This window comes from Callithrix jacchus, chromosome 5 (assembly GCF_049354715.1).
Source record: "Callithrix jacchus isolate 240 chromosome 5, calJac240_pri, whole genome shotgun sequence".
In the NCBI taxonomy this organism is placed as follows: Eukaryota; Metazoa; Chordata; class Mammalia; order Primates; family Cebidae; genus Callithrix; species Callithrix jacchus.
In genome coordinates, this window is record NC_133506.1 from 20,878,296 (window position 1) to 20,904,647 (window position 26,352).

Consider the following 26,352-nt stretch of genomic DNA (forward strand, 5'->3'; position numbering starts at 1 on the left):
GCAAAATAGTACAGGCACTTTGCAAGATAGCTCAGTGGTTTCCTACAAAACTAAACATACTCTTACCATACAATCCAGCAATTGCATGCTCCTTGGTGTTTACCCAAAAGAGATGAAAACTTATGTTTATGCAAAAACCTGGACACAAATGTTTATAGCAGCTGTATTCATAGTTGCCAAAACTTGGAAGCAACCAAGATATCCTTTATTAGGTGAATGGATAAACTTTGTTATATCCAAACAACAGAACAACAGAATATTATTCAGCACTAAAAGGAAATTGTCAAGCCGTTAAATGATATGGAGAAAACTTAAATGCATATTACTGAATGACAGAAGCTAATCTGAAAAGGCTATACAGTGTGTAATTCCAACTGTGACGTTCTGAAAAAGCAAACTCTGGAGACAGTAAAAAGATTGGTGATTGCCAGGGGTGGTATGTGGGAAGGATAAATAGGTGGAGCACAGAGGATATTTAGGGCAGTAAAGCTACTCTATGATACTGTTATAATATTGAATATATGACATTATACATTTGTCCAAACCCTTAGAATATAAACCACCAAGAGTGAACCTTAATGTAAATTACGGACTTGGGGGAAAATGACATGTCAGTTTGGTTCATCAGTTGTAACAAATGTACACTCTGGAGATATTGATAATAGGGGAGGCTATGCCTGTGTGGAAATAGGAGTATGTAAAAAAATCTCTGTGCCTTCCTCTTAATTTTGCTGTAAACCTAAAACTGCTCCAAAATATAATTAAAAATAAGGTCTTAAAAATCGATTTTTTAAAAAATAGGATGTTAATTAGAAAACTCACAGAATCAAACTTTTGATGAGTTATACTATTTGCCTTGAGAAAATTTAGGTCTGCAGATAATTCTTTTTTCTAAGAAAGTCTGGCTTAGAATAATACTATATTTCTGTAGCTTAATCGATTTAACTGATACACTTCTTTGAGCATTTTTACTACTTTTTTCATGTAAGGTCTCAGAATAGCACTGTTTAGATAAAATGCCTAAGTACAAATGACTTTTACATATTTCAGTGTGAAGAATTAGAAAATAATCATATTAGTTTCTTTTACCTAAGCAAAGTGATATATTGACATGGGGAATTTTCTGGTGTGACACAAGGAAGGTTTTCCCCTAGGAATATTATTTACTTACTTACTTACTTTATTTATTTATTTATTTATTTTGAGATGGAATCTCACTCTTGTCGTGCAGGCTAGAGTACAGTGGTGCGATCTCAGCTCACTGCAGCCTCCACCTCCCAGGTTCAAGTGATTTTCCTTCCTCAGCCTCCTAAGTAGCTGGGATTACAGGCATGTGCCATCACACCTGGCTAATTTTTGTATTTTTAGTAGAGATGGGGTTTCAATATGTTGGCCAGGCTAGTCTTGAACTCCTGACCTCAAGGGATCCACCCGCCTGGCTTCCTAAAGTGCTAGGGTTACAGGCATGAGTCACCACGCCCAGCTAATTTTTGTATCTTTAGTAGAGATGGGGTTTTGCTATGTTGGCCAGGCTGGTCTCAAACTGCTGACCTCAGGTGATCCATCCGCCTTGGGTTCCCAAAGTGCTAGGATTACAGGTGTGAGCCACCGCACTTGGCCCTCTAGGAATATTTATAATTTTGAAATGTGTATGAAAATAGTGGATTTTGTTATGCAATTTAAGTTTAACACCTTTTTATGGGTTATTATACTGGTGATAATTTTACTAATTAATTGTGCAATTAAGTAAAACAAATCTGTATTCTCTTATTTTAGTTTGCACTGGGTGAATGACCTTCCTAGAGCACTTGAGCAGGTAAGAAAACTTAACATTCATTCAACTATCCTGTATTATTTTCTTTATTGTTAGAAACCTACAGATGTTTCTGGTTTCACAGACTATTTACTTGTAGGTCTGAGAGTTGGAGAATGGAATCAGTGGAAGCACCTGGTACCACTTGGCATACTAGTAGTACCATTCAGCAACTCTCCTTTCCCTGAGAATTTAAGAAGTCTAATTGTAGAGATAAGTTTTAAATATTTATGAAAAGCTTAGGAACTGTGCAAAATAATGTTATCATAAGACATTTTCTGTGTAGATTTCTTCTAGCCCTTAATTGCCTATAAACTTTTTGTGAGTAGGAGCCTACTTATTTATATTTTCCCCGTGTCTTATATTCAGAGAGTGCTAGGTAGATTTTTATCGTGACACTTATCAATAAATAGGTGAGAGGTAGGTAAAAAGTATGTGTTCAAAGGAGAGAACAAGATTACTGTGGCTTGAAGTGGCCTAGAAAAGCTTCAAGAGGAAAGAACTTGAACAAGGCCTTAGGGGTAGGTAAGACTTGGATTGGGAAGGCATTCTAAGAAGGCAGAATCACAGGATAGGTGGAGAGGTACAAGGGCGTCATCAGCATGAAGGAACAAAGAGGAAACCTGATTGGGGGACTAGTATAGTGCTGGGAAATGAAGTGTGATGTATTGGGACAGGATTTAGGAGGTACTTGAGTGTCAGGTTAAGGAATTTGGGGTTGATGCAATTCAGAGCCATTGGAGAACTTTGAAGAGGAAAATAACATAACTACAAAGCTGCTGGGCAAAATAATGCCATATCTGAACACATATGATTTCCTAGTTTCCAGTTATTGTGCTCTGTTTTACATTTGTGTTAAATAGCTCTGTGAGATATATTTATTTTGCTGATTAGAAACGGATGCCTGGGCTCATGCATGTAATCCCATCACTTTGGGAGCCCAAGGGGAGTGGATCACTTGAGGTCAAGAGTTTAAGACCAGCCTGGCCAAGACGGTGAAACCCTGCCTCTACTAAAAATATAAAAATTAGCCAGGCATGGTGGCAGGTGCTTGTAATCCCAGCTACTAGGGAGGCTGAGGCACGAGAATCTCTTGAACCCAGGAGGCGGAGGTTGTAGTGAGCTGAGATGGCGCCATTGCACTCCAGCCTGGGCGACAGAGTGAGACTCCGTCTCAAAAAAAAAAAAAAAAAAAAGAAACTGATTCCTGGAGAAGTTGTTTAAATTGAAGGGAGACTGTTTCAGTGGTCCAAGCATGAGATCAACTAAACCTAGGTGGTAATGGTAGGAGTTAAAAGGAAAAGTAATTAGGACTCCACAAAGAAAAAATCAACAGTTCGGTGGCTGGTTAGATCTAAAGATCAATGGGAGGAGCCAACGCTCACTTTAAAGTTTTGGTCTAGTTTAGTAAAAGCAGAGGAAAGAATGTTAATGATCAGATAAAGGGAATAGAAAATGGCAGTTGGAGAGGGGAACTGATTTGATAAATACGTGTTTTCCTTGTGGGGGTTGGAGGGAGCAGGGGTGGTAAGTATGCTGAGTGACAAATGTCCAGGGAATAGGGAGTTGAAGATGATTTTAGACTTCTGGGAATGTGGTCAAGCTGAAGATAGAGATTGGAAAGTGGTCATTGTGAAATCACGGGAGTTGGCAAGACTGCTGAGGACTAAGTCTTAGGTACTTGGTTTAGTAGAGTCTGACGACATGAAGAGGAAGTAACACAAAAGGTGAAGAAGGGAAGGAACCGAAGGTTTTACAAATTATTTACATAATACAGCTTTTAATTGCTACATGATATATCAAATATAAATTTAAGACAGTGTTTTATTAGAAGAGCCTACTGTGATTTGGATTCTGGTTTACTTCAGAATCTGCCTTTTCCTATAATGGTCCGCATAGCTGAGAATAGTCAGTTTAGTTACAGCTGGTAGTCTAAGAGAGTAAGCAAAACTTGCGATTCTGGTATTCACTCCAGCCATTATTTTTCTTAACTTACCAGTTAAAACTTGGTTTTGTTTTAAAGCTGGAAAATAAATGACTTCTTTTGAAAGAAAACCAATGTGTTACTAGGTTAATGCTGTGAATCATAATGATTTCTCTGTAGCTTTTTCTACATAATAAGGCACCCTAACTTGATGGCTTATAACAACTATGTAGCTCACGATTTTGTGGGTTGGCAGTTGGGGCTGGATTTGGTTACGAAATCTGGGTCTGGCTTGGCTCATCCATGTGTCTGTGATCAGCTGCCAGATTGTCTGGGAGCTGGCTGGTTTGGAGGGCCTCGGTGTGCACAGCTGGCTAATCTCTGCTCCACATCTCTCCTCCTCCACTAGGCTAGCTCAGGCTTGTTCTCACATCGTGGCTGGGCTGGGCTCCAAGAGAGCAGGTGGAAGCATGCAACACATTTGAGACCTAAACTTGGAACTGGCACACTGTCACTTCCACTGCATTCTGTCGGCCAAAGCAAGTCACAAGGCCAGCCAAGATTCAAGAACAGGAGTAATAGACTCCTTATCTTGATGAAAGTTGTTAGAAAATGACATTTCAGAGGCCATAGATACAGGCAAGTTTGTGATTTTTGCAGCCTATCCCAATTAAAATTTTTTTCTTTCAGTATTTTTCTGATTACAAAACTAGGTTGTACCGATTAGAAAACCTGAAAACATACAACATTTTTATAGGCATTAATATTATTAGTGAATGTATAGTTGTCTTTCCAACTATATTATGCATCATGATTTTCTGACAGCTGGTTGCATTAGATGTTATTTGTTAAATTATGATTATTAATTTGGCAGAATAAGAATGGTAGTCATAAAATGTTTATTAGACACTATATATTTATTTTTAACATTTATATGTGTACAATTTTGAATCATGTTGTGTTTATTACAGATTCATTATATTTTAAAACCAGATGGAGTATTTATTGGTGCCATGTTTGGAGGCGACACACTCTACGAACTTCGGTGTTCCTTACAGTTAGCAGAAACGGAAAGGGAAGGAGGATTTTCTCCACACGTTTCTCCTTTCACTGCCGTCAGTGACCTGGGACATCTGCTTGGGAGAGCTGGCTTTAATACTCTGACTGTGGTAACTATCAAGTTAATCGAGTTGCCCGTTACTTACATAGTTCAAAAATAACTTCTTTTCATTTTAAAGACAGAAAACTGTATGTGTTCATGGTTTTATGGCACTCTTTCTCTCCTTTTTGTTTTCTTTGTTTGAGGGAAAAGGTCTGATTGACAATGTTTAGTTGGTATAACACATCTTAATTGATACAAGGTAGGAATATTTAATTTTTTACTGTTTGTTATCTAAAAAAGTAGCTCAAAAAATGTATCATAGTTAACAAGAAGAGAAGTTTCTAAACATACAACTCCATCAGAATCTTCAAATCCAGCGTTCAGCGTAAAAAGGGCCTTAGAGTATTCCAGATAATAGGACGAAAAGGGGATACATAGGGGAAGCTGTAGTATCACCACCAACTATCCCCAAACAGTGCCATATGAAGCAGAAAGGAGGAGAGAGTGTGTGTTCTCAAGCCTAGGGTGAAATCAAGGCTAGAGAAGGTAGGACAGGGTGCTGTACTCCAACTAAAGCTGGAGAAAGCTGCAAAGAGCCCTGGGTAGTCAGTGAGTGATATCTATGAAGTCAGCATGGTACAGTGACAGGGTAGGACACTAGGATGTTGGTGTCCAACAGGAGTAACTTGGATCCTTCCCCTATCTCTTTACTAGATAGGGAAATTTGAGTAATTTACTTACCTTTTTAAGCACTTACTTCTTTTAAAAATACAAATATTACTCACCTCAGGTGGCTATTAGTATTTAAAGAGATAAAGGGTGTGAAGTACCAGGACCCAGGTAGATGCCCAGCTTACATTGCTCCTGCCTTCCTCTTTCCCCATCCCTCTGCTCCTAGCATTTTCTAGAACTAGGCTTCCAAGAGGCAGCCATCTGGAGAGAATGAAAATACAATAAAAAAGATAAAAAAACAGTACAATAGGCCGGGCGCGGTGGCTCACGCCTATAATTCCAGCACTTTGGGATGGGTGGATCACGAGGTTAAGAGATTGAGACCATCCTGGTCAACAAGGTGAAACCCCGTCTCTAATAAAAATACAAAAGTTAACTGGGCATGGTGGTGTGCACCTGTAGTCTGAGCTACTTGGGAGGCTGAGGCAGGAGAATTGCTTGAACCCAGAAGGCAGAGGTTGCAGTGAGCTGAGATCGTGCCATTGCACTCCAGTCTGGGTAACAACAGCGAAACTCGCTCTCAAAACAAAACAAAACAAAACAAAACAAACAAAAAAAACACTTACTACAGGCAATTGTACATTGAAGGATCATTGTATTTATATTTGTAATTATATAAGTAACATATAAATATATTTTGGTTATAAATACTAAACTATACAGATAAAGCAAAAGTCTGTCATTCCCCCTTAATCCTAAAAATGCTTAGCTCTCTCTTGAGCGTAAGAGTTCTCAAATTTTTGTCTCAGGACTCTACTACACACTGAAAAATCATTGAGAAACTTTTAAAAGGCTTTTGTTTAGTGAGTTAACATCTGTCAATATTAACTATTAGACATAAAACTGAATTTGTTTTAGTATTCATTTAAAATTAATAATTTACCTATTACTTGTTAACGTGACTTTTTTTAATGAAAAAGAACTATATTTTCTTTTCTTTCTTTCTTTTTTTTTTTTTGAGACAGAGTCTCGCTTTGCCACGCAGGCTGCAGTGCAGGAGTGTGATCTTGACTCACTGCAACCTCCACTTCCCAGGTTCAAGCGAGTCCCCTGCCTCAGCCTCCTGAGTAGCTGAGATTACAGGCATGCACCACCATGCCCCATTAATTTTTGTTTGTTTGTTTGTTTGTTTTTAGAGATGGGGTCTCGCTATGTTGCCCAGGCTGGAGTGCAGTGGCTATTCACAGGCACGATCCCACTACTGATCAGCACGGGAGTTTTGACCTGCTCCGTTTCTGACCTGGGCTGGTTCACTCCTCCGTAGGCAACCTGGTGGTCCCCTGCTCCCGGGAGATCACCATACTGATGCCGAACTTTGTGTGGATACCCGATGGGTATAGTGCACTACAGTCCGGAACTCCTGGGCTCAAGCGATCCTCCCACCTCAGCCTCCCAAGTAGCTGGGACTACAGGCATGTGCCACTGCGCCCGGCAATTTTTGTATTTTTAGTAGAGATGGGGTTTCATCGTGTTGGCCAGACTGGTCTCGAACTCCTGACCTCAAGTGATCCACCCACCTCAGCCTCCCAAAGTGCTGGGATTACAGGCACGAACCACTGCGCCTGGCCATATTTTCTAACACAAAAATAACTGAAAGGGAAGAATGGGATTGCTTCATATTTTTACCAGTAATGCATACCTTAGTAAGAGAGCTGGATTCTCATGGCTGCTTCTGCATTCAAGGCTCTTGCTATACGACGTGTCATGTCATGTCACTTCTAAAACAGCCCATTGCAGAATAAGAGGTAGAAAGCCAAATAATATCTTAGTATTATTATGAAAATAATTTTGACTTAGTGGACCCCCAAAAACATCCTAGGGACCCCAGGACTCTCCAAACCACACCTGGGGAACTGCTGCCCTAGAGGTTGCTACTATTATCAGTTTAGTGTGTAACGTTCCAGATTTTCTTTTTTAACAAGAACTACTTTACTTTATATAGACATTCATAGGTATTCATACATTTCTAAAATTATTTTATTTTTTAACAGTATATTTTAGAGAGTTTTCTAAATCGGTATGGATATATTTGCACTCCTTCTTAATTTCTGCATATTATTTCCTAGTATGAATGTACCACAGTTTTACTTAACTATTTCCCTATGAGTAACCTTTAGGTTTGTTCTGATTTTTTTTGCCAGTAGGAGCAATGCTGTAGTGAATATCCTTCTACACAAATTCATTTATTTATTCAGTCTTGCAATAAACATCTACTGAGTACCTTCTGTATATCAGGCACTATCCTAGATACTTCAAATATAGCAGTGAACAAAACAGAAATCCCTGTCTGATGTTTTTGGGCTTACAGCAGGCCTGTTAGTAAAATTTAGAGGTTCCAATAGCACTGGGATGTTGTACACAAAATTTGTGTTGTTGTTGTTTGTAAATAGAGGAAAGTGCCCATGGTTTTTACCGGATCTTGAGAGATCTGATATAACTAAAAATAGATTAGGAAGCGGTGATTTAAAGTCTTTTTTGTTTGTTTGTGTTTTTGAGACAGAGTCTCGCACCGTCGCTGAAGCTGGAGTACAGTGGCGCGATGTCAGCTCACTACAACCTCTGCCTCCCTGCAACCTCCGCCTCCTGGGTTCCAGCAATTCTCCTGCCTCAGCCTCCTAAGTAGCTGGGATTACAGGCATATGCCACCACACCCAGCTATTTTTTTGCATTTTTAGTAGACACAGGGCTTCACTATGTTGGCCAGGTTGGTCTCGAACTCCTGACCTCAGGTGATCCACCCACTTGGCCTCCCAAAGTGCTGGGATTACAGGTGTGAGCCACTGCACCTGGCCTATTGAAAGTCTTTATCAATAATATTTATTTTACTTATAACATGGGAAAAATTTCCTTTATAGTCTACCCTCTTGAGAGTTGTCTCCTATATTGCTGTGTTACCAACCTATTATTGAGATGAAAAAAGAATCTCTGGGAATGTAAAGCCTCTAAAAAGTATAGAAGGAGTGTAGGGTGTGGAGAGGTGTGGTGCATATTTTCATGAAGTGATGTTAAAAAATTTATACGAGGTCATATGGGTTAGTCAGCAATATTAAGGGACTCAAAATTTATTCCCAGTAGGAAAAACATGGGATTTCTGCTGATCACCAGAAGAAAGTTAAATTATGTGAACTGTACATGGTTTTCTATGGTTATAAAGAATGAATTTTAGAAAGATTTCTACTAAAAATGTTTAACCTGATGTTAAAACGTTTAAAAGCCTGCATTTCTATTATTTGGGAAATCTAATTCAATATACTATCCATATTCTCTAAAAATGAGCCTAATGATTCAAACTTTAATATAATACGAAGATAGTAGTATAGAATCTTCTTTAGTTTATAAAATTAGAGAGTTGCTGATTTAATAAATTTATAAGAATGTGTTCTTGAATCATTAAATTTATCCTTTGAGGCATATATTTGTTTCTGAAGTACTGTATTAATATTGTGTGTTGGCCAGGCAGAGTTCACTCCTGCAATCCCAGCACTTTGGGAGGCCTCGGTGGGAGAATCGCTTCAGCCTAAGATTTCGAGACCACCCTGGGCAACATAGGAAGACCTCATCTCTACAAAAAAAATTAAAAAATTAGCTGGATATTCCTGTAGTCCCAGCTACTTGGGAGGCTGAGGTGGGAGGACTGAGCCTGAGAGATTGAGGCTGCAGTGAGCCATGATCTCACCACTACACTTCAGCCTGGGTAACAGCAAGATCCTGTCTCAAAAAAAAAAGTTCTAATTCATTTTCTAAAAGTTTCCATCCAAAAAAGCTTTTACATTATCAGCTATACCAGTTTATGTTGCATACATTAGATATATTACTTTTATGCTACGATGGATTTTCATTTTTAAGGTGAAATCAAGTCAAATTAATATCATATAGTTGTATTTACATCTTAATGTTGTATTTTCATATTAATGAATTAATTTCAGAGAATCGGCATTCGGAGTAAAGCTGTTTTTCTTTTAGAATTGAACTACCAGACTAGGACTTTAAGAGGATGATGCAAATATGGTCCCCCTTAATTTGAATAAGGCCCTCAACAAAGCTATTGTGGCATTCTTTTGATTTAGGTAGAGATAGTGCTTTTAGTTGGTTTTATTGAAGAGTTGTTTTAAAAGAATATTGCTTAATGGCTAAAGAACAGCCTGGAAGGAATTTTGTTTTTAATCTTAGGATCTTTTTTAAAAAATAGCTTGTTAATATAGAAAAGTATATAGGTGAAATGTTCATGGTCTCACCACCCAGAGGTCTCATTAAAATGCATATACAACCTGATACATGTATATGTTTTTTTCTTAAAGAATAAAATACATACAGAGAAAGAATGATACAGAGTGAGGTGTAAAGTGAAACGAAGTCTCCTCCTTCTGACTTCTTTTTTTCTCTTTTTTTTTTTTTTTTGAGAGAGAGGATCTCACTCTGTTGCCCAGGCTAGAGTGAAATGGTGAGATCTCTGCTTACTGCAACGTCCACCTCCCAAGTTCAAGTGATTCTCATGCCTCAGCCTCCCAAGTAGCTGGAACTAGAGACATGTGCCATCACACCCAGCTAATTTTTATATTTTTAGTAAGGACAGGGTTTTGCCATGTTGGCCAAGCTGGTCTCAAAACTCCTGACCTGAGGTGATCCACCCAACTCAGCTTCCCGAAGTGCTGGGATTACAGGCATGAGCCATCATGCCCGGCCCTTCTCCTGACTTCTAATACCCTGGTCCCTTTGCCCAAAGATTTGTTAGCTGTGTCTTAGATATCCTTTCAGAACAATTTTTTTTCATAGACCCATAGAATACAGTTATGTCATGTAAACCCACTTATGCAATATTACATGCACTCTTCTTTCTTTTTTTTTTTAGTCTGTAACATATTTTGGAGATTTTTTCCTACAGACATATATCTACCTTAATTGTTTAAGAACTGTACAGTATCTCATAGAGTACGTATTTTTTAATTTGTTTAACCAGTCCTCTATTAATGATATGTAGATTTATTTTAGGTTAGTTTGCTGCCTGGCATCATGGCTCATGCTTGGAATTCCAGCACTTGGGAGGCCAAGGCGGGCAGACCACTTGAGGTCAGGAGTTCAAGATCAGCCTGGCCAACATGGCGAAACCCCATCTCTACTCAAAATACAAAAATTAGCTGGATGTGATGATGTGTGCCTGTAGTCTCAGCTACTGGGGAGGCTCAGGCACAAGAAGTGCTTGAACCCAGGAGGTGGAGGCTGCAATGAGCCGAGATCACCTCACTGCATTCCAGCCTGGGCAACAGAGCAAGACTGTCTCAAAAAAAAAAAAAAAAGATTTATTTTAGGCTAGTTTCCAGTCAGAACAAACTCCTACTTTTAGTGCCTAACACAATAAAATTTTATCACATTACAGCTGCATGCTGGCGGGAGAGCCCATCTCCGTCTTGTAGCTGTGCCATCTGGTCTTGTGTTCTGTAAGGTCACCATAGCAAAAGAGATGGCCTAGAAAAGGCTCTAGCTCTTAATCATCTTGCCCTTCCTTCCTTTGGCCAAAATAAATATGTGTTTGAGACTGGGACGTGTCAAGGAGCACCTGGATATTTGGAGAGCATCCGTGGTCTCTGCCACTGTACCACCAGTGAAGTCCTGTATCAGGCTTCAGAAAGAAAAGGAAGTCATTGTCCAATTTTTCATCTGAGAAACAAACTCCACATGTACCACCAATGCGCTCATTTCCCAAACAAGCCTATTAGCTGCATTACTAGATGAAATATTTTGATTCTAGGTGTCCCATTTTAGGAAAGATTGATATTGACACTGTCCAGGGACATGTAGTCAGAACATGTAAGGATCTACAGATTTCGGTGTCCTGAAGGTTTTCAAAGACTTGGAGAAGAGGGCAGTGGTTTGTAGGGTACAGAATACTCTTATTCTCTTATTCTGTGTCGTTCCCAAGGAGAGAACTAGAACCAATAATGGAGTTTTGGGATGATTTCTCTCACACTAGAGGATATTTAATCAGCAATTAGAGACTTTTATATATCAAGCATAAGCCAGATGACATGTATGAAGAATATCATAAAGATTTTTTGCGTAGCGTGGGAGATTGGTCTGGGTAATCTCCGCAGCCTCTTTTTAGATCTAGAATTTTGTATGACAAATGTCAAATGAATATTTCTTTGTCTTTTTAAATAGGACACTGATGAAATTCAAGTTAACTATCCTGGAATGTTTGAATTGATGGAAGATTTACAAGGTAAGGCACTTTAAGGAATTTTTAGACTCCATTGGTAAAGGTAGGCAAAAAAAAAAAGAATTTTCAACTCCATTTGAGAGAGACATTTTGAGAGCCAGGTCTTTGGCAGGCACTGGGCTAAGCACTAGGGATCCATTGTTGAGGAGAAAGCAGACTGTATTCATGGAGCTTCTGATATAAAATGGAGGAGGCAGGCACCAGGCAGCTGTCACAAAGATAAGTGTTAAATTAGAACTATGGTCAGTGCCATGAAGTAGAGGCACATACAGTGCTACAGCTGCTTGTAAAAGGATGCTGGGACTTTTTTTGAAGGGTGCACTTAGGATGATAGAACACACTGGTGACTTCCTTCAGTCACAGTTGGCAGCTAAGGTCCAGGCTCAAGAAAGAAGGCAGTTGCTTGGTTTAGGCGTAGGGTTTGTCAGGGGAAAATGTCCATCTGGGAGACTCAAAGAAGTCTTATCTGAGGGAGAGGCAATTGAACTATGCTCTAATAATAAATGGAGATGTATCAGCTAGGTAGACAGAGGAGGCAAGTGAGTCCAAGGCAAGGAGAACAGCATATGCAAAGGCCCTCCTGTGAGATTGAACGTAGCAAGAACTGAAAGAAGGGCCTTTTGACTGGGGTGCACTGAGTAAGAAGGAGACAGTTAAGTGAAGACCTCGGTGGGTCAATGTGAGTCAGAGATCAAATGCAGGAGTACTTTATGGCCTTGTTACAATTGTTTGCCCTTATCTTAAAATGGCCCTTGAGGTATCTTAGAGAGGTGACAATATCAGACTTGTAGTTTGAAACGACTATATTGACAGATAAACTAGTCATGAGATTTATTTCAGTAAAGCTTACTGTGAGATGATGGTGGTTTGTACGAAAGTGGTGGCAATGGGGATAAAGAGAAGCAGATGCATCCTAGACATGTTTAGGAGGTAAATTTAATGGTTCCTGTGGTGGATTGGATGTGGGCAGAGGAAGGAGAAAGACATTTGAAGCATAATTGCTGAATTTCTGGCTCACAAAAAGAAATGGTGTCCTTCACTGATAGAGGAAACAATAGAATAATACCAAGTGTGGGCAGGTACAGCCCTTGTGTTCACATTTGGATACATTGGGTTTGAAGTGCTTTTGAAATACCTGAGGTGATGTCAAGTAGGCAGTTGAGTATGTGGTAGGTAGCTCAGAGGAAGCGACTGGCTTGGTTAAAAAGTTGGGAGTCATTTGTGAACAGGTGATATTCAGAGCATTTGCCTAGAATAAGGACATGGAGTGAGCAGAGAAAGTGGCTTGGTACTGATCCTTTAGCAGATGACAGCTGAGCGTACAGGGAGACTGAAAAGGAGTAGCCAGCAAGGTGTTAAGAAGAAACCTGAAAAGTGTAGAATTGCCCAAACCAAGGGAAAGAAAGAGTGTTACAAAACAAAGCGAGCACTTAGCAGCAGTAAAAGCAAACTATGCACTGAAAAGGAAGTCCACAAGGTTTAGGCACAAGAAGGTTATTGGCGACCCTGATGAGAGCACTTTCGTTGGAGTGAGGAGAGTAGAAGGGAGTAGGCTGAGGAGTAAGTGGCAGGTGAGGAACTGGAGACAGCAAATGTATGCTGTTCTTTCAAGAAATCTGGTGATGAAGAAGAGGTGAAGGGTGGAAAGGTGACAGGTGTCAGAAGAGAGGAGCAGGAGTTGGAATGAGGTTGTTTTTTATTTTCTCTAAGACTTGAATTTATTTAACTGCTGACTGGAAGAATCCAAGTGCTTTCCTAGAAGAGGTGACTCTAGAAGAGAGAAAAAAGATAACAAATGATGATGACAGGTGACTGAGAAGGTGGGAGGGGTGTGATACAAAGGCCAGTGGAGGGGTTGGCCTTGCTAAGGGGAGAGACGGAGTTATAGCAGGAAGGGAGAAGAGGTGGCGCCAATAAATGTAGGTGTTTATGTTTGAGAGCAAGAAGTTCCCATCTGGTGGGTCTATTTTTTTGTCAAACAGGAAGTAATATATATGCTAAGAATTAAAGAGTCAGAGGTTTGAGAAGTGAATGGAACCATTTGAAATAGTCATAGGGAATGAGAAGGTGAACTGACCATCAGTAGCAGGTGGCAGGCAGCTCAGGACCAGGCACAGAAATCAGATAGTAGAATTAGTTTGGGTTGGGGGGTTGCTAGTTAAAAATGACAAAAAGACGAAGGCAAAAGACAGTTCTAGGAGTGTAATTGAAATAATAGGGTAAAGTATCTAAGCTGGACGAAAAGGGAAGTGGGAACAAAAAAGAGTGAGCTGATAAATTGGGAGGAAGAAGAGGAGCTGTGCACGGGTGACTCCAAGGCGGTCAGGGAATGGTCATGGGACACACTGGTGGGGCAGGAGGATATGGTCAGAAAATGAGATATTTGATGCTTTTGGAAGTAAAGCTGTTGTAAGTGATAACTAGGCCTGGGGCATGTTTAAGATGTTAAGGCAGAGGTAGAGTGATGGAGGGGTTGATTAGAGATGAGGTTTTAAAGTCTGGACTTGATGGTTATTAAAATGAAGTAACCCAGGATGGTGGCAGTACTGGGAGCATAGAGGAAAATTGAGCCAAGAGCCAAACCCTTCAATGATTGAGGGGAGTGACTAGCCTGATGTCAGACAGCAAGCAGGAGTTAGGAGAACATTACAGCCTTATGATGTGGGGCCTCAGCAGGGTGAAGGTGTTTAATAGGGTGGGGAAGTAATGGTCTGGAAGAGGCTTCGGGGAATAAGAATGACACAGACCCAACTCTGAAATAGGTGAGATAATGCAAAAATAAACATCTGTTACTTGGAAGGGATGCTGGAGAAGCAATTTCCTCAAAAGAGAGCTTCAACTTAGGCTGGGCCTGGTGGCTGAGGCCTGAAATCCCAGCAGGCAGAGGCAGGGGGATCACAAGGTCAGGAGTTCAAGACGAGCCTGGCCAACATGGTGAAACCCCTGTCTCTACTAAAATTACCAAAATTAGCTGGGTGTGGTGGCGGGCACCTGTAATCCCAGCTACTTGGGAGGCTGAGGCAGGAGAATTGCTTGAACCTGGGAGGCGGAGCTTGCAGTGAGCCAAGACTATGCCATTGCACTCCAGCCTGGGCGACAGAGCAACTCTATGTCAGAAAATAAAAAAAAGAGAGAGAGAGAGAGCTTCAACTTGCCTCCGTTGTGGGAATTTGTGAGGTGGTTCTTTTATATATATACTAATGTAAAAAATAGTTTTAATTAATAGGGGAAGCTAAAGGGGTTAAAGGTATTTTCTATGAATCCACAACTGCATTTACCTAGAGGAGGCTTCGTCTGGATCCTGAAAAATTGTAAGATGATTTAAAGAAAGAAGACCACACAAATAAGTATCTAGTCTTTGCTTACAGATTTATAGTCTTTTGTGATCATTGTTGTACTTGCTTTCTTGTGTTACAAGTGAGAAAAATTAGGGCCAAAGAGAACAGTTGCCTGTTAAGTGGCAGAATTAGATGCCAAACTCATGCTTCTTGACTCTGCCCTGGCACTGTCTGAACTGTGTTCCTCTTGTAGTTGCCCATCTGTAACAAGGTTCATTTTACCTACTGTGCAGCCTCCTGAGTGTGGACCTTCTGTCGACTCTGCAGATGGAAAGATGTGTAGCTGAAATCTTAGCACTGTCGTCACTTTTTATTTATGAATAGAGGGATTGGCAGCCTATGGCATGCATGGTCAAGATGACAGCCGGTCAATAATAAGTCACACACACCCCTTCCCCAGCACTACCCCAAGGACTTACCTCACCCAGATGTAATCAAGGAGCCCCTTTATCCAAAGGCTTGAGAGATGATGGTGGGTTGATGATTCATCACTCGGGCTCTAATGATAAATTTATTTTTCAAATACACCATTTCTTTTTGTGCAGCCATAGAATCTGTGTTCATGATTCATTTCATGAAAGAAAAGAGAAAAATACTAGAAATTAGACCTCTCCATTGGAAGAGATGACTTCCCACTGATTTAAAAATATGTACCATGCTTACTCTGTGCGTATTGTAATTCTCTGAGGTTTTTCTAATACCCTAATTTTACAGGTGAGCAAATCAAAGACCTCGAGGAGTTAAATATCTTGTCCATGGTCACACTGAATCTGTAGTTACAATTCGAATTCAGAGTCCTATACTGCATATTTGATATGGATGTGATTCTTTAAATTCAGGTTAACACGTATGTTCAGCAAAATGTTTTAATCTTAAAGGTACAGCTGCTTGTATTTTAACCACCATCCTGACCAAAGTATTGAACATTTTCAGTCTCCCAGAAGGTAGCCTTGTGCTGCTTTCAAATTGATAACCCCCCTTCTCCTGAAGGTTTTTTTTGTTGTTGTTGTTTTGTTTTGTTTTGTTTTTTCAGATGGAGTCTCACTCTGTCACCCAGGCTGGAGTGCAGTGGTGTAATCTCGGCTCACTGCAACCTCCACCTCCTGGATTCAAGTGATTCTCTTCCTTCAGCCTCCCAAGTAGCTAGGATTATAGGCATGCACCACCACGCTTGGCTAATTTTTGTATTTTCAGTAGAGACAGGGTTTCACCATGTTGGCCAGGCTAGTCTCAAACTCCTGACCTCAAGTAATCTGCCCACCTTGGCCTCCCAAAGTGCTGGGATTATAGGTGTGAGTCTCCTAAAGGTTTTAAATAGACCATATATTTTCTGTAACTATGGTCTAATACTTAACTTTCAGATGCATTGCTAGTACTTCCCTTTTTTACTGTAACATTGTTACAGAAATCAGATGTTTTAGTTTTTGATATATCTTATCATTAGGAATATTAAGATAAGTTATTTAAATTTATAAAATGATATTTTTTTTTAAAAAAAAAAAGAAAAGAAAAAAAAAGGAATGAAGAGGAAAAAGGAAGAAGAAGAGGGAGAGAGAACGGGAGTGTTGCTTAATTGCCCAGACTAGAATGCAGTCTAAAAATGGGTATTGAAAACCTCCCTTATACCATCAATTGGGCTTAATAATGGCCAATCAATATTTCATTTAAACCTGTGAGTAGGTGTGATGTGGTACTGATAAGAGTGCATATCTTGTGTGTGTAAAGTGAAGAGCTCTATAAATGTTTATTAAGTTTACTTGTTCTGGATCTGAGTTCCAGTCCTGGATATCCTTGTTAATTTTCTGTCTCATTGATCTATCTAATATTGATGTTGAAATCTCCCACTACTACTGTGTGGGAGTCCAAGTCTCTTTACAAGTCTTACCTATCCTGTATTGGGTGCGTACACATCAAGGATCGTCAGCTCTTCTTGTTGCATTGATCCTTTTACCATTACGTCCTCTTTTGATCTTTGTTGCTTTAAAATCCATTCCGTCAGAGGTGAGAATTGCAACCTCTTCTTTTTATTTATTTATTTATTTATGCTCTCCATTTGGTTGGCAAATCTTTCTCCATCCCTTTGTTTTGAGTCTTTATGTATCCTTGCATGTAAGATGGGTCTGGATGCAACATACCGATGGGTTTTGGCTGTATCTTTTGATTGGGGGATTTTATCAATTTAAATTTAGGATTACTGCCATTTGATGTTAGCTGGCTGTTTTGCCCATTAGTTGATGTAAATTCTTCATTATGTTGATGCTCTTTACTTTTTGGTATATTTTTAGAAAGGCTAATACTGGTTGTTAAAATGATATTTAAGATATAATCATTAATAGGTTGGTTTTATACACATTCACTTACTTATTGAGCATCTACCCATGTGCCAACCACTGAGCCAATGGTGGAAATACATAGTTCCTGATCTCAGGAAGCTTATATTGTAGTGGGGAGAAAGAAACACGCAAAGATAGAGACAGACAGACAGACTCATGCATTGAACTGTAAAATGAAGTCATTTATAATAAAGCACAAGGAGAAACCCAGGAGGAAAAGGCCCTAAATCTGCTTAGGGGTCAGGAATCTTTTGCAAAAGAGGCAGCACCTAAGCAAAAATGAGTTTGCCAGGCGAACAAAAGGGTGGGTGGAGGTTTAGGGGAGCTAACATTGCATTCCACGTGGCGATAGAACAGGATATGCACATGCTTCACTCTCCTGATTAAGGAACAGGACCGTAATCCACTATTCCTTGAGTATGTAGAATGGGGAGATGATGGCAAATGATAAAGGATCAGAAGCTTCTGGATTTTTTTCAGATTAGCATTGTAATGTCTTGGAAGAATTTTGCATAGAGGAGAGAAAACGAGATAGACTTGTGTGTGTTAGAAAGCTTACCTTCCAGCATTGTTTATAAGGCATAGTTTATGAGGAAGATAAGACTAGAGCTAACATGGTTAATCTGTTTTTTTCTTTTAATGTATGAGGAAACCCAGGCACAGACAGAAGTTAAGTAATTTGTCCCAGATGATATAGTTAATGAGTAGTAGAGCCAGGATTTAAACCTGGTCAAGCAGCCTGATTTGTATGCTGAAATCTTACCCATTCTACCATGGAAAAAGTCAGAGGCAGATGAGATGGGAAGAATAGTCAGGGGATGATGAAGGCAGGGAGACCCTGGGAGACTTTCAGGTGTGCCGTTCTGCTGACTAGAAGATTGTGTTACTTCCAAATTTGTTTCTGGTATTTTACATTTGTGGTATATATTTTTTTCTTAATGGTTGTGGTGTGTCTCATTTAAGCTGCTATTATTAATTCACAGAGAAAAAGTCCAGAATCTTGACCTAATTTTACAAAACAAGCTGCATATCAGCTGATGAATGCATGAGAAATTTTCAAGGCTTTCACAGTGGTCTTAAGGTAAGTTCAGTTACTTTTTTAAACAATACCCAGTATTGTTTTTAGTAAACCATAATAAATTAGGTTTGTTTTTAATAAGCAGTTGAACTTTACCTTAAAAACACTGTGAGTCTTAAACAGTTATCCTACTAGCCAGATTTTTCTGTTATCTCAGCCCAGGGTGAGTCAGAAGTCCCGAAGTTTCAGTTTTTCCCAGGTGGTCTTTAGTAGAGGTCCCCCATGATGCATTAGGAGTATTATTCTTCTGAAGATGGCAGAACTGAAATTTGATAGAGGTTGAATGACTTTGCCCCAGGTTATGTAAGAGTTGAAACTGGGAGTATGATCCCCAATTCCAGACTCTTTCCACTACCTCACGCTGCTTCCGCAGGAGAAGGGAGGTTCAGTGTGGCAGTGTGAGTGGCTTGTGAGGGAAGGTTGGAGCACTGCACAGTTACCCGCTGTGCTCTGCAGTAGTGCTCTTGAATTTCTGCATGGCTGATGTAGGTCAGACCTTCAGAGAGTGTTATGCCTACTAATCCTAATTAGTATATCCTAATACTGATTGTTTAGAAGGCATTTTAGAATTTCTAGTGTATCACATATTTATGTCTAAAAAAGTAAATCTCATTTCTACTGGTGTTATTCATAACTAATGCATAATTAAGCCATAGCAGCAAGAAGTTGAGCAGAAATGAAAGCACCACACCTGAGCAACAGACCCTTGCAGTGAAAGTCCCAGTTTGCCTCTGGTCACTTGATATGGTTAAAATGTGAGCACTAGAAGCCTTTATGGAACATCCAGTCTGGTCACTTTGAAGACCACAGATGATTGGCCCAAGGTCATTCAGCTGCTTCATGACAGCAAGAATATGATCCTCCTTTTTCTTGATGATGATTAACCTACTAGTTTGTGTCTGTCGTTCCTCATAAATTGGGGCTGTTACACTTACAGGATATTAGTAGCAGAGATTCATTATTTTAGGGAATAGTAGAAATCCTTTGGGATGGAAGAGAAGAAAAAAGTTTAGGTGCAGCTAATTTGTTGATTGTTTTTAATAAGACCATTGAAAATGTGGTAGATTATTACTTTTTTTTTTTTTGAGACGGAATTTCGCTCGTTACCCATGCTGGAGTGCAATGGCGCAATCTTGGCTCACCGCTACCTCCGCCTCCTGGGTTCAGGCAATTCTCCTGCCTCGGCCTCCTGAGTAGCTGGGATTACAGGCACATGCCACCATGCCCAGCTAATTTTTTTGTATTTTTAGTAGAGATGGGGTTTCACCATGTTGACCAGGATGGTCTTGATCTCTTGACCTTGTGATCCACCCGCCTTGGCCTCCCAAAGTGCTGGGATTACAGGCTTGAGCCACTGCGCCCGGCCTGATTATTACTTTTAAACTGTGAAAGAATACTGATACTGGTTAATTTATTCATTTCTTAATTTGTGAAAGTAGAAGAAAAAACTAAGAAACTAACATTTGATCATGTAGTAAAGTTTAATATAGATAATACATATAAAGCATTTTTATTTCTGAAATTCTTTTAATTTTGCAGACAGACCTAAAATGTGCTCAGAGTAATTTTAAGTATTTGTATAAAGAAGTCAAAGATATAACATTAATCTTAAATGAATAGTAGAATAATGCTTATCCTAGCTTTTCACCAACTTGAAGGAAAGAAGTCTAAAATTTTTTAAACATTAAGAGAAGTGCCTCTAAAAGAATGCACATAATTCTTTTCTAATGTGGGATTAGTAAAATATTGTAAAATCTGAGGACACATAGTAGCTTTGGTGCTATCTAAGGAGTCTCAAAGCCATCTTCCAAGTTTCACAACCATACTTAGGCTATGGCTTAGCAGTGAGGTATTGTGACACTGGCCTGTCCTTCTCCAAAGAGCAGCTAAAAGGAGCATGAGATGTGACATCCTTGGTAAAGTTCTTGCTAACTACTGAGGACTCACCTGGGGTGGCAGTCACCTGGCTTTTGCCCAGCTGGCTTACTTTAGACCATTGCTGGCAAGTAAAGCATTGTGGGGCTGCCTCCTGAAATTTCACTTGCCTGTCTTAATATTCAAGAAGTTTCGAGTAGTCTTTAAAGTCAGTAAGAAGCCTAGCTATTATCTGAAAGTGAAATGAGATTTAGGCTATTTTATATGACCCTTAGAGAATGAGAACAGGTACACTGTTGGATGAGATGGGAATAAGTCTGTGATAGTGAGCTGTTCTGGGTTTTGCTGTATTATTGCAAACTACTTGTAGTGTATTTTTAGGTATGGGTGAGAGTAACTGTTCTTGGAATAGAAAAGCCCTGCTGCATCGAAACACAATGCTGGCGGCCGCGGCGGTATACAGAGGTAAGGGCGGCCCCTCTCCCCCGCCTCACCAAAGCACTGGGCTGTAGCATGTTGATTCTCTTCACATCGCCAATGCATTTTCCATTCCCATTAAGGCTCCCTCAGACTTCATGCCTTCTGTCAAAACACAGATCCTGAAGCTCTTTTTCCAGACAGCCTTTTCTATCTCCTTACCCTCTGTATTAAGAATTTTTCGTGGAAGACCTTCTCAGAATCTTACAAGTATCGTGCTACCCATTTCTTTTTGAAGAATATAACTTGTTGAGCAGAAATTTTTTCCTTCTTGCATTTTTTTCAGACTTTAACCATTATGTGTCTTTTTAGAAATGTATAGAAATGAGGATGGTTCAGTACCTGCCACATACCAGATCTATTACATGATAGGATGGAAATACCATGAGTCACAGGTAATATTATCAAGATGGATCATTTTTCTTAGTGGGTTCATGTTCAGATTATTGTTTACGAACTTGTGGGAGGGGGTAAATACTAACTTGTAAGAGCATTAAGGGCTTTAATTGAGGCTGTGTATTATCTATTTATTTCTAATATCTTTAATCTTTATTATTTTCAGGCAAGACCAGCTAGAAGAGGTTCCGCAACTGTGTCATTTGGAGAGCTAGGAAAAATAAACATGCCAGAGGAGGAGAAATCACAATAAATGTTTACTCAATGTTAATGTCGCCCAGAATTTTCATCAGAAATGGATAGCTTTCACATTTAAAATTACTATATTTTGAAGCAAGAAGCACTCTAAACTCTTTACTAATAGACTTTTCATCTAATTAGGAAAACCTAGTAACACATCTATAGTCAACATTTCAGTTTCATATTGTTTCTATTTTCATAAAGATACTGCTTGAGTGTCTTTGCAGCTTCAGCCTAAAAGCAAAGAAAATATTTCTCTAAAATATTTGCAAATGATGTTCACAAATGTAAATACCTGACTTGATGGAAGCATTACTCATACTGACATTTTGTACCTTTTTCTCCTGCTGGTGTTTTTTTCATTACTTCTGTGAGAGGACCACAGCGTGGAGATGAGAGGAGAAACGAGTTGGTAGGTTCTTTAGAGTTCTGGCTCATTTAGAATGAAAACAGAGACTTTTTATAATTACTATTGTAAAGTACTTAAGGGAAAATTTTATTTGTTATACTGTTTTCTTTGCCTTGAAGAGAAAGAGAAGAACATGCACCTTCTCCAGAGTTATGCAGTTTTAGAATTTAGAAGAGCATGTATCTTTATTAAATCCTTCCTCAACTCTTTTTTTAAAACGTCTGAATTTAACCTTATTTCTTTTTTACCTACCTGGTCTGTATGGGACCACCATGGTTTTACACCTCACCCTACCTTGGGTAAGAAGAAAACATTTTAAAGAATTGCAGAAGCAAAATCACATGTAAAAGTCTACGCAGTCATCAGTTTATTGTTAGGCTTTCCTTTATACGTTCAGGACTTATTATCCTAATCCAAGTTCACCATCCCATTTTTGTTGAGGAGGGTTCAAAATCATTTGGAAATAATCAAGCTCAGACAGGCTAGGATAGGTGGGAAGAACACAGAGGCTGGTAAGAAGGAAGCCGGAGTGTGCACTAAATGTGTTATTTTTAGTTAGCCGTTTGCTGTCTTTTCCATTTAACCCGGGCACGGCCCCAGCCTCATTTTTGGCCTCAGTGATTTATGATAGCATTTCCTTCAGTCCCTCTCAGTCCCTTCAGTCCCTCCAGTCTCCTTTCAGTCCCTCTCTCTTCCACCTTTTTCCCTTCCTTTACTGTATGAACAGCAATCTCTTCATGGGTCGGGGCTGTGTCTTAACCTGTACATAGTACATGGTGCTTTGCACATAGTAGATATTCAGTTACATTTTGAATTGAACTGATTATATGAAAAACATGCCCTTTGAAAGACTAAGTTATAGTTAAAAACCAAGATTTTTGTAGGAACAAAAGAAACTATTCTCTTCAGTTGGAAAAATCATCGATATTTGGAATTGGGATACTCTTGGTAGCTTTTTGATTCTATTTTAACACAAAGTTAAAGAACTTGTGAAGTAAAATTTGGGGGAGGTTTGCTTTTTGGTTTTGTTTTTTTAGCTTAATTTTCAGAACTTGAACAGAGAGAACAACCACAAAAAGCTCTGTGCTAGCCAGCTGCAATGGCACATGCCTATAGTCCCTACCTGGGAGGCAGGAGGATCACGTGAGCCCAGGAGTTCAAGGCTGCAGTGAGCTATCTGTGCCACTGCACTCGAGCCTGGGCAAAAGAGGAGACCTCATCTTAAGAAAAATCCACCAAAAACCCTGTGTATTAAAGTGCAAATTGACGATGGAGGAATGGGTAAATTCCAGGGGTATATTTCCAAAAGGACATGTATTCCTATGCAGTAATATTTGTTTTTGAAGAACACATCTGAAAGTGTTAAAAGTGGCTGTGGCTGAGGAAGGGGACTGAGAAACTCAGCGTGTCTGTGTCATTCTGTTTGAATATCTGTCTGGGGTATAGAAACTAGGAGGGAGACTTGTACTTCTCACATTTTAAACTTCCCATAAATTTTGAATTTTCCAAGCAAGGATATTACTTTTGCTTATTTAAAGTCAACAGAGTTATATGTGGATGGTGGGAAGAAACTGAGGATTACTCTACACTGGCTACCTCAAAAACTCCATTTGTTTACAAAAATTAAGGAAAGAAAAATTAACACAGCTAATTGAGGACCCTTATTGTTTAATGTAAATGACTATAGTGAAAATATTTACTTTAGTGTGCATGACACTAGTAAAATTTTTTTAGTTAATATCTGTTTGAAGTATGCTTTTATTGTTTGGAGCCCTCAGGAAATTGATTTTCCTAAATAACCACATTTTCCAAATGATTAAGAGCTCAACCTTTTAAGCAATGAAACTTTTAAAAAGTCTCTATCAAAAAATTTTCAAAAATATGTTACATTCTTAAATGGTATGTGAGATAAAAAACAATAACCATTTCTGGTGGGGTTTTTTTTGAGACAAGTCTCTCTCTGTCACCAGGCTGGAGTACAGAGATGCTATCTCAGCTCACTGCAATCTCCACCTCCCAGGTTCAGGTGATTCCCCACCTGCCTCAGCCTCTTGAGTAGCTGAGACTACAGGTGTGCGCCATCACGCCCATCTAATTTTTGTATTTTTAGTAGAGACGGGGTTTCACCATGTTGGCCAGGATGGTCTTGATCTCTTGACCTCTTGATCCACCCACCTCAGCCTCCCAGAGTGCTGGGATTACAGGCGTGAGCCACCATGCCTGGCCAATAACCATTTCTTGTTAACTCCAGTTATTATATAAACTCAAGTTGTACCGTATTGCTTATTCCCAGACTGTCCCCAAGAAGGCTGTGGTTTGTTTTGTGTCTCTTACAACACTTTCCTTATTTGCTCTCAGTTGTCAATCTCAACACCTTGACCAAAATGAACTTTCTTGACGTACTTCTCTAGTCTGCTGTAAGATTAGAATTCATACTGAAAGATTTCTAGGACTTGTGTAATAAGGTAGGAATGAGGAACTAGGTTCTGGGAGAAGACTCTCCTTTGGAATAAAATCATGAGCTTTATTGGTTCCTTTAATAGATCTTCACTGAGTTTCCTGTGCCAGGCATCCAACTATTCTCTGCTTTTGTAGTTATCCATCTGACAGGGCTCTAGTATGTACACACTGTGACATCTGTTGGCTGCCAGGAGACTGTTTGGCTTATTTCCTGGTTCTTAGCAATATTCCAGGTTGTTGGCCTGAAGAATTCCAAAGGTGGCAGTAAATGTGAAAATTTATATCTACAAAACAAAGAGTGCTTGCTTCATAGGAAGAATTTCTGTAAGATTTATTGAGATTTAAGCTACCTACATACATCAAGTATGTGATATCATCGTAAAAATTACAGAAGTGTGTAACTCATGAAGTACCTGTAAAGGAAGTTTTATATATTTTTTCAAACTCTTTAGTACCATTTTCATCCACTAGGTGGAAACAACTACAATATGACCTGCATGAAAGAAATACCGATTTTTTAGTTGGACACAGTGGCTCACACCTGTGATCTCAACACTTTGGGAAGCTGAGGCAGGAGGATTGCTTGAGCCCAGGAGTTTGAGACCAGCCTGGGCAACGTGGTGGAACTCTGCCTCTACAAATTTAAAAAAATAAAAAAATAGCTGGGCATGGTGGCACATGCCTGTGGTCCTAGCTACTTAGAAGGCTGAGGTGGGAGTATTGCCTGAGCCCAGTAGGTCAAGGCGGCTGCAAGCTGATGCACCACTGCACTCCAGCCTAGGCAACAGAGCAAGAACCCTGTCTCAAAAAAAAAGAAAGTACAGTTTTTATATTGATTACGTATTCCTTAAGTAGGAATGGAATAAAAGTATTTTGCCATGGATTGGCTTCTGTCAAGGAAAGAAGTGAATATTAGTAGATTTTTGGAAATAAGAAAGACACTTGGTGCAGTGAATTATTCTGTTCCTTTGTAAGTTGCTGTTAGCCTCTCTTGCTTAAGAAATGTTTTGAGCTTTTTTGGGGAGGAGTTGTTGTGGTTAATGATGTGAAATTAATCTTCAGGAAATTTATCATAAGCAGACCTGCCTTTCCACATATTTGTATATTTTAATTCTCCACCTGAATACATGACAGGTACTTTACCATGCTGGTTTTAAAAACATTAATTTGAAAATAATAGAAGGTGGGGTGAGTACTGGTAAGTTATTGTTAACAAATAAGGAAATGATGCTTTACCATCTTTGGTAGTTTTAAAATCTATCCACAAATTTTTGATATGCTTCTCTTTAAGACAGGACACTTCATTACCCTCTAAGTACAGGCTGAGTTTAATGATTTCCTTCCAATAAATAGATGATGTGTTTCTTCTGAGACTAGGTAATAAAAGGCATTGGTTGCACCTCCTTTTTCTGTCTTGGATCATTCACTATGGAGCAAGCCAGCAGCCATATTGTAAGGCCACTCAAGCAGCTCCATGGAGAGGACCTAGAAGTGAGGAGCAGCAGCCTCCAGCCAAAAGCCACATGAGGGAGCCGTCTTGGAAGCAATTCTCCAGGCCCGTCAAACTTTAGATGACAGCAGTCCCAGCCAACACTTTGATAAATGTTTGTGGTTTAAGCAACTGTGTTTTAGAGTAATATGTTACATAGCAGTAGATTACTGATATATGATACACTCTCTTCAGGAGGTGTATTAGGGTGGGCAGGGTAGTTTGAGTTGTTGCTTTAAGTATAAAACATACTTAGAGTGCGGGTGCAGTGGCTCATGCCTGTAATCCCAGCACTTTGGGAGGCCAAGGCGGGTGGATCACAAGGTCAAGAGATCGAGACCATCCTGGTCAACATGGTGAAACCCCGTCTCTACTAAAAATACAAAAAATTAACTGGTCATGGTGGCGCATGCCTGTAATCCCAGCTACTCAGGAGGCCAAGGCAGAAGAATTGCCTGAACCCAGGAGGCGG

General features: G+C 39.6%; 1 protein-coding gene across 17 annotated transcripts in view; it reads left to right on the forward strand.

Moving 5' to 3' along the window:
• Positions 1-25,796, forward strand: part of NDUFAF5 (NADH:ubiquinone oxidoreductase complex assembly factor 5) — a 35,260-nt gene extending 9,464 nt beyond the window's left edge. For 6 of the 17 annotated variants that reach the window (XM_035298389.3, XM_078371399.1, XM_035298392.3 and 3 more), the window contains 6 exons: positions 1,777-1,816; positions 4,709-4,906; positions 11,728-11,788; positions 20,791-20,874; positions 21,199-21,281; positions 21,449-25,796. In XM_035298389.3, the coding sequence (XP_035154280.1) occupies positions 4,751-4,906; positions 11,728-11,788; positions 20,791-20,874; positions 21,199-21,281; positions 21,449-21,535 (471 nt within the window). In that variant the 5' untranslated portion in view covers positions 1,777-1,816; positions 4,709-4,750 and the 3' untranslated portion in view covers positions 21,536-25,796. Of the gene's footprint in view, positions 1-1,776; positions 1,817-4,708; positions 4,907-8,067; positions 8,985-11,727; positions 11,789-18,439; positions 18,538-20,779; positions 20,875-21,198; positions 21,282-21,448 lie in introns of those variants that run through there. The other 11 variants (XM_078371402.1, XM_078371403.1, XM_078371401.1 and 8 more) reach the window with 6 other exon arrangements.
• Positions 25,797-26,352: the final 556 nt, after the last annotated feature.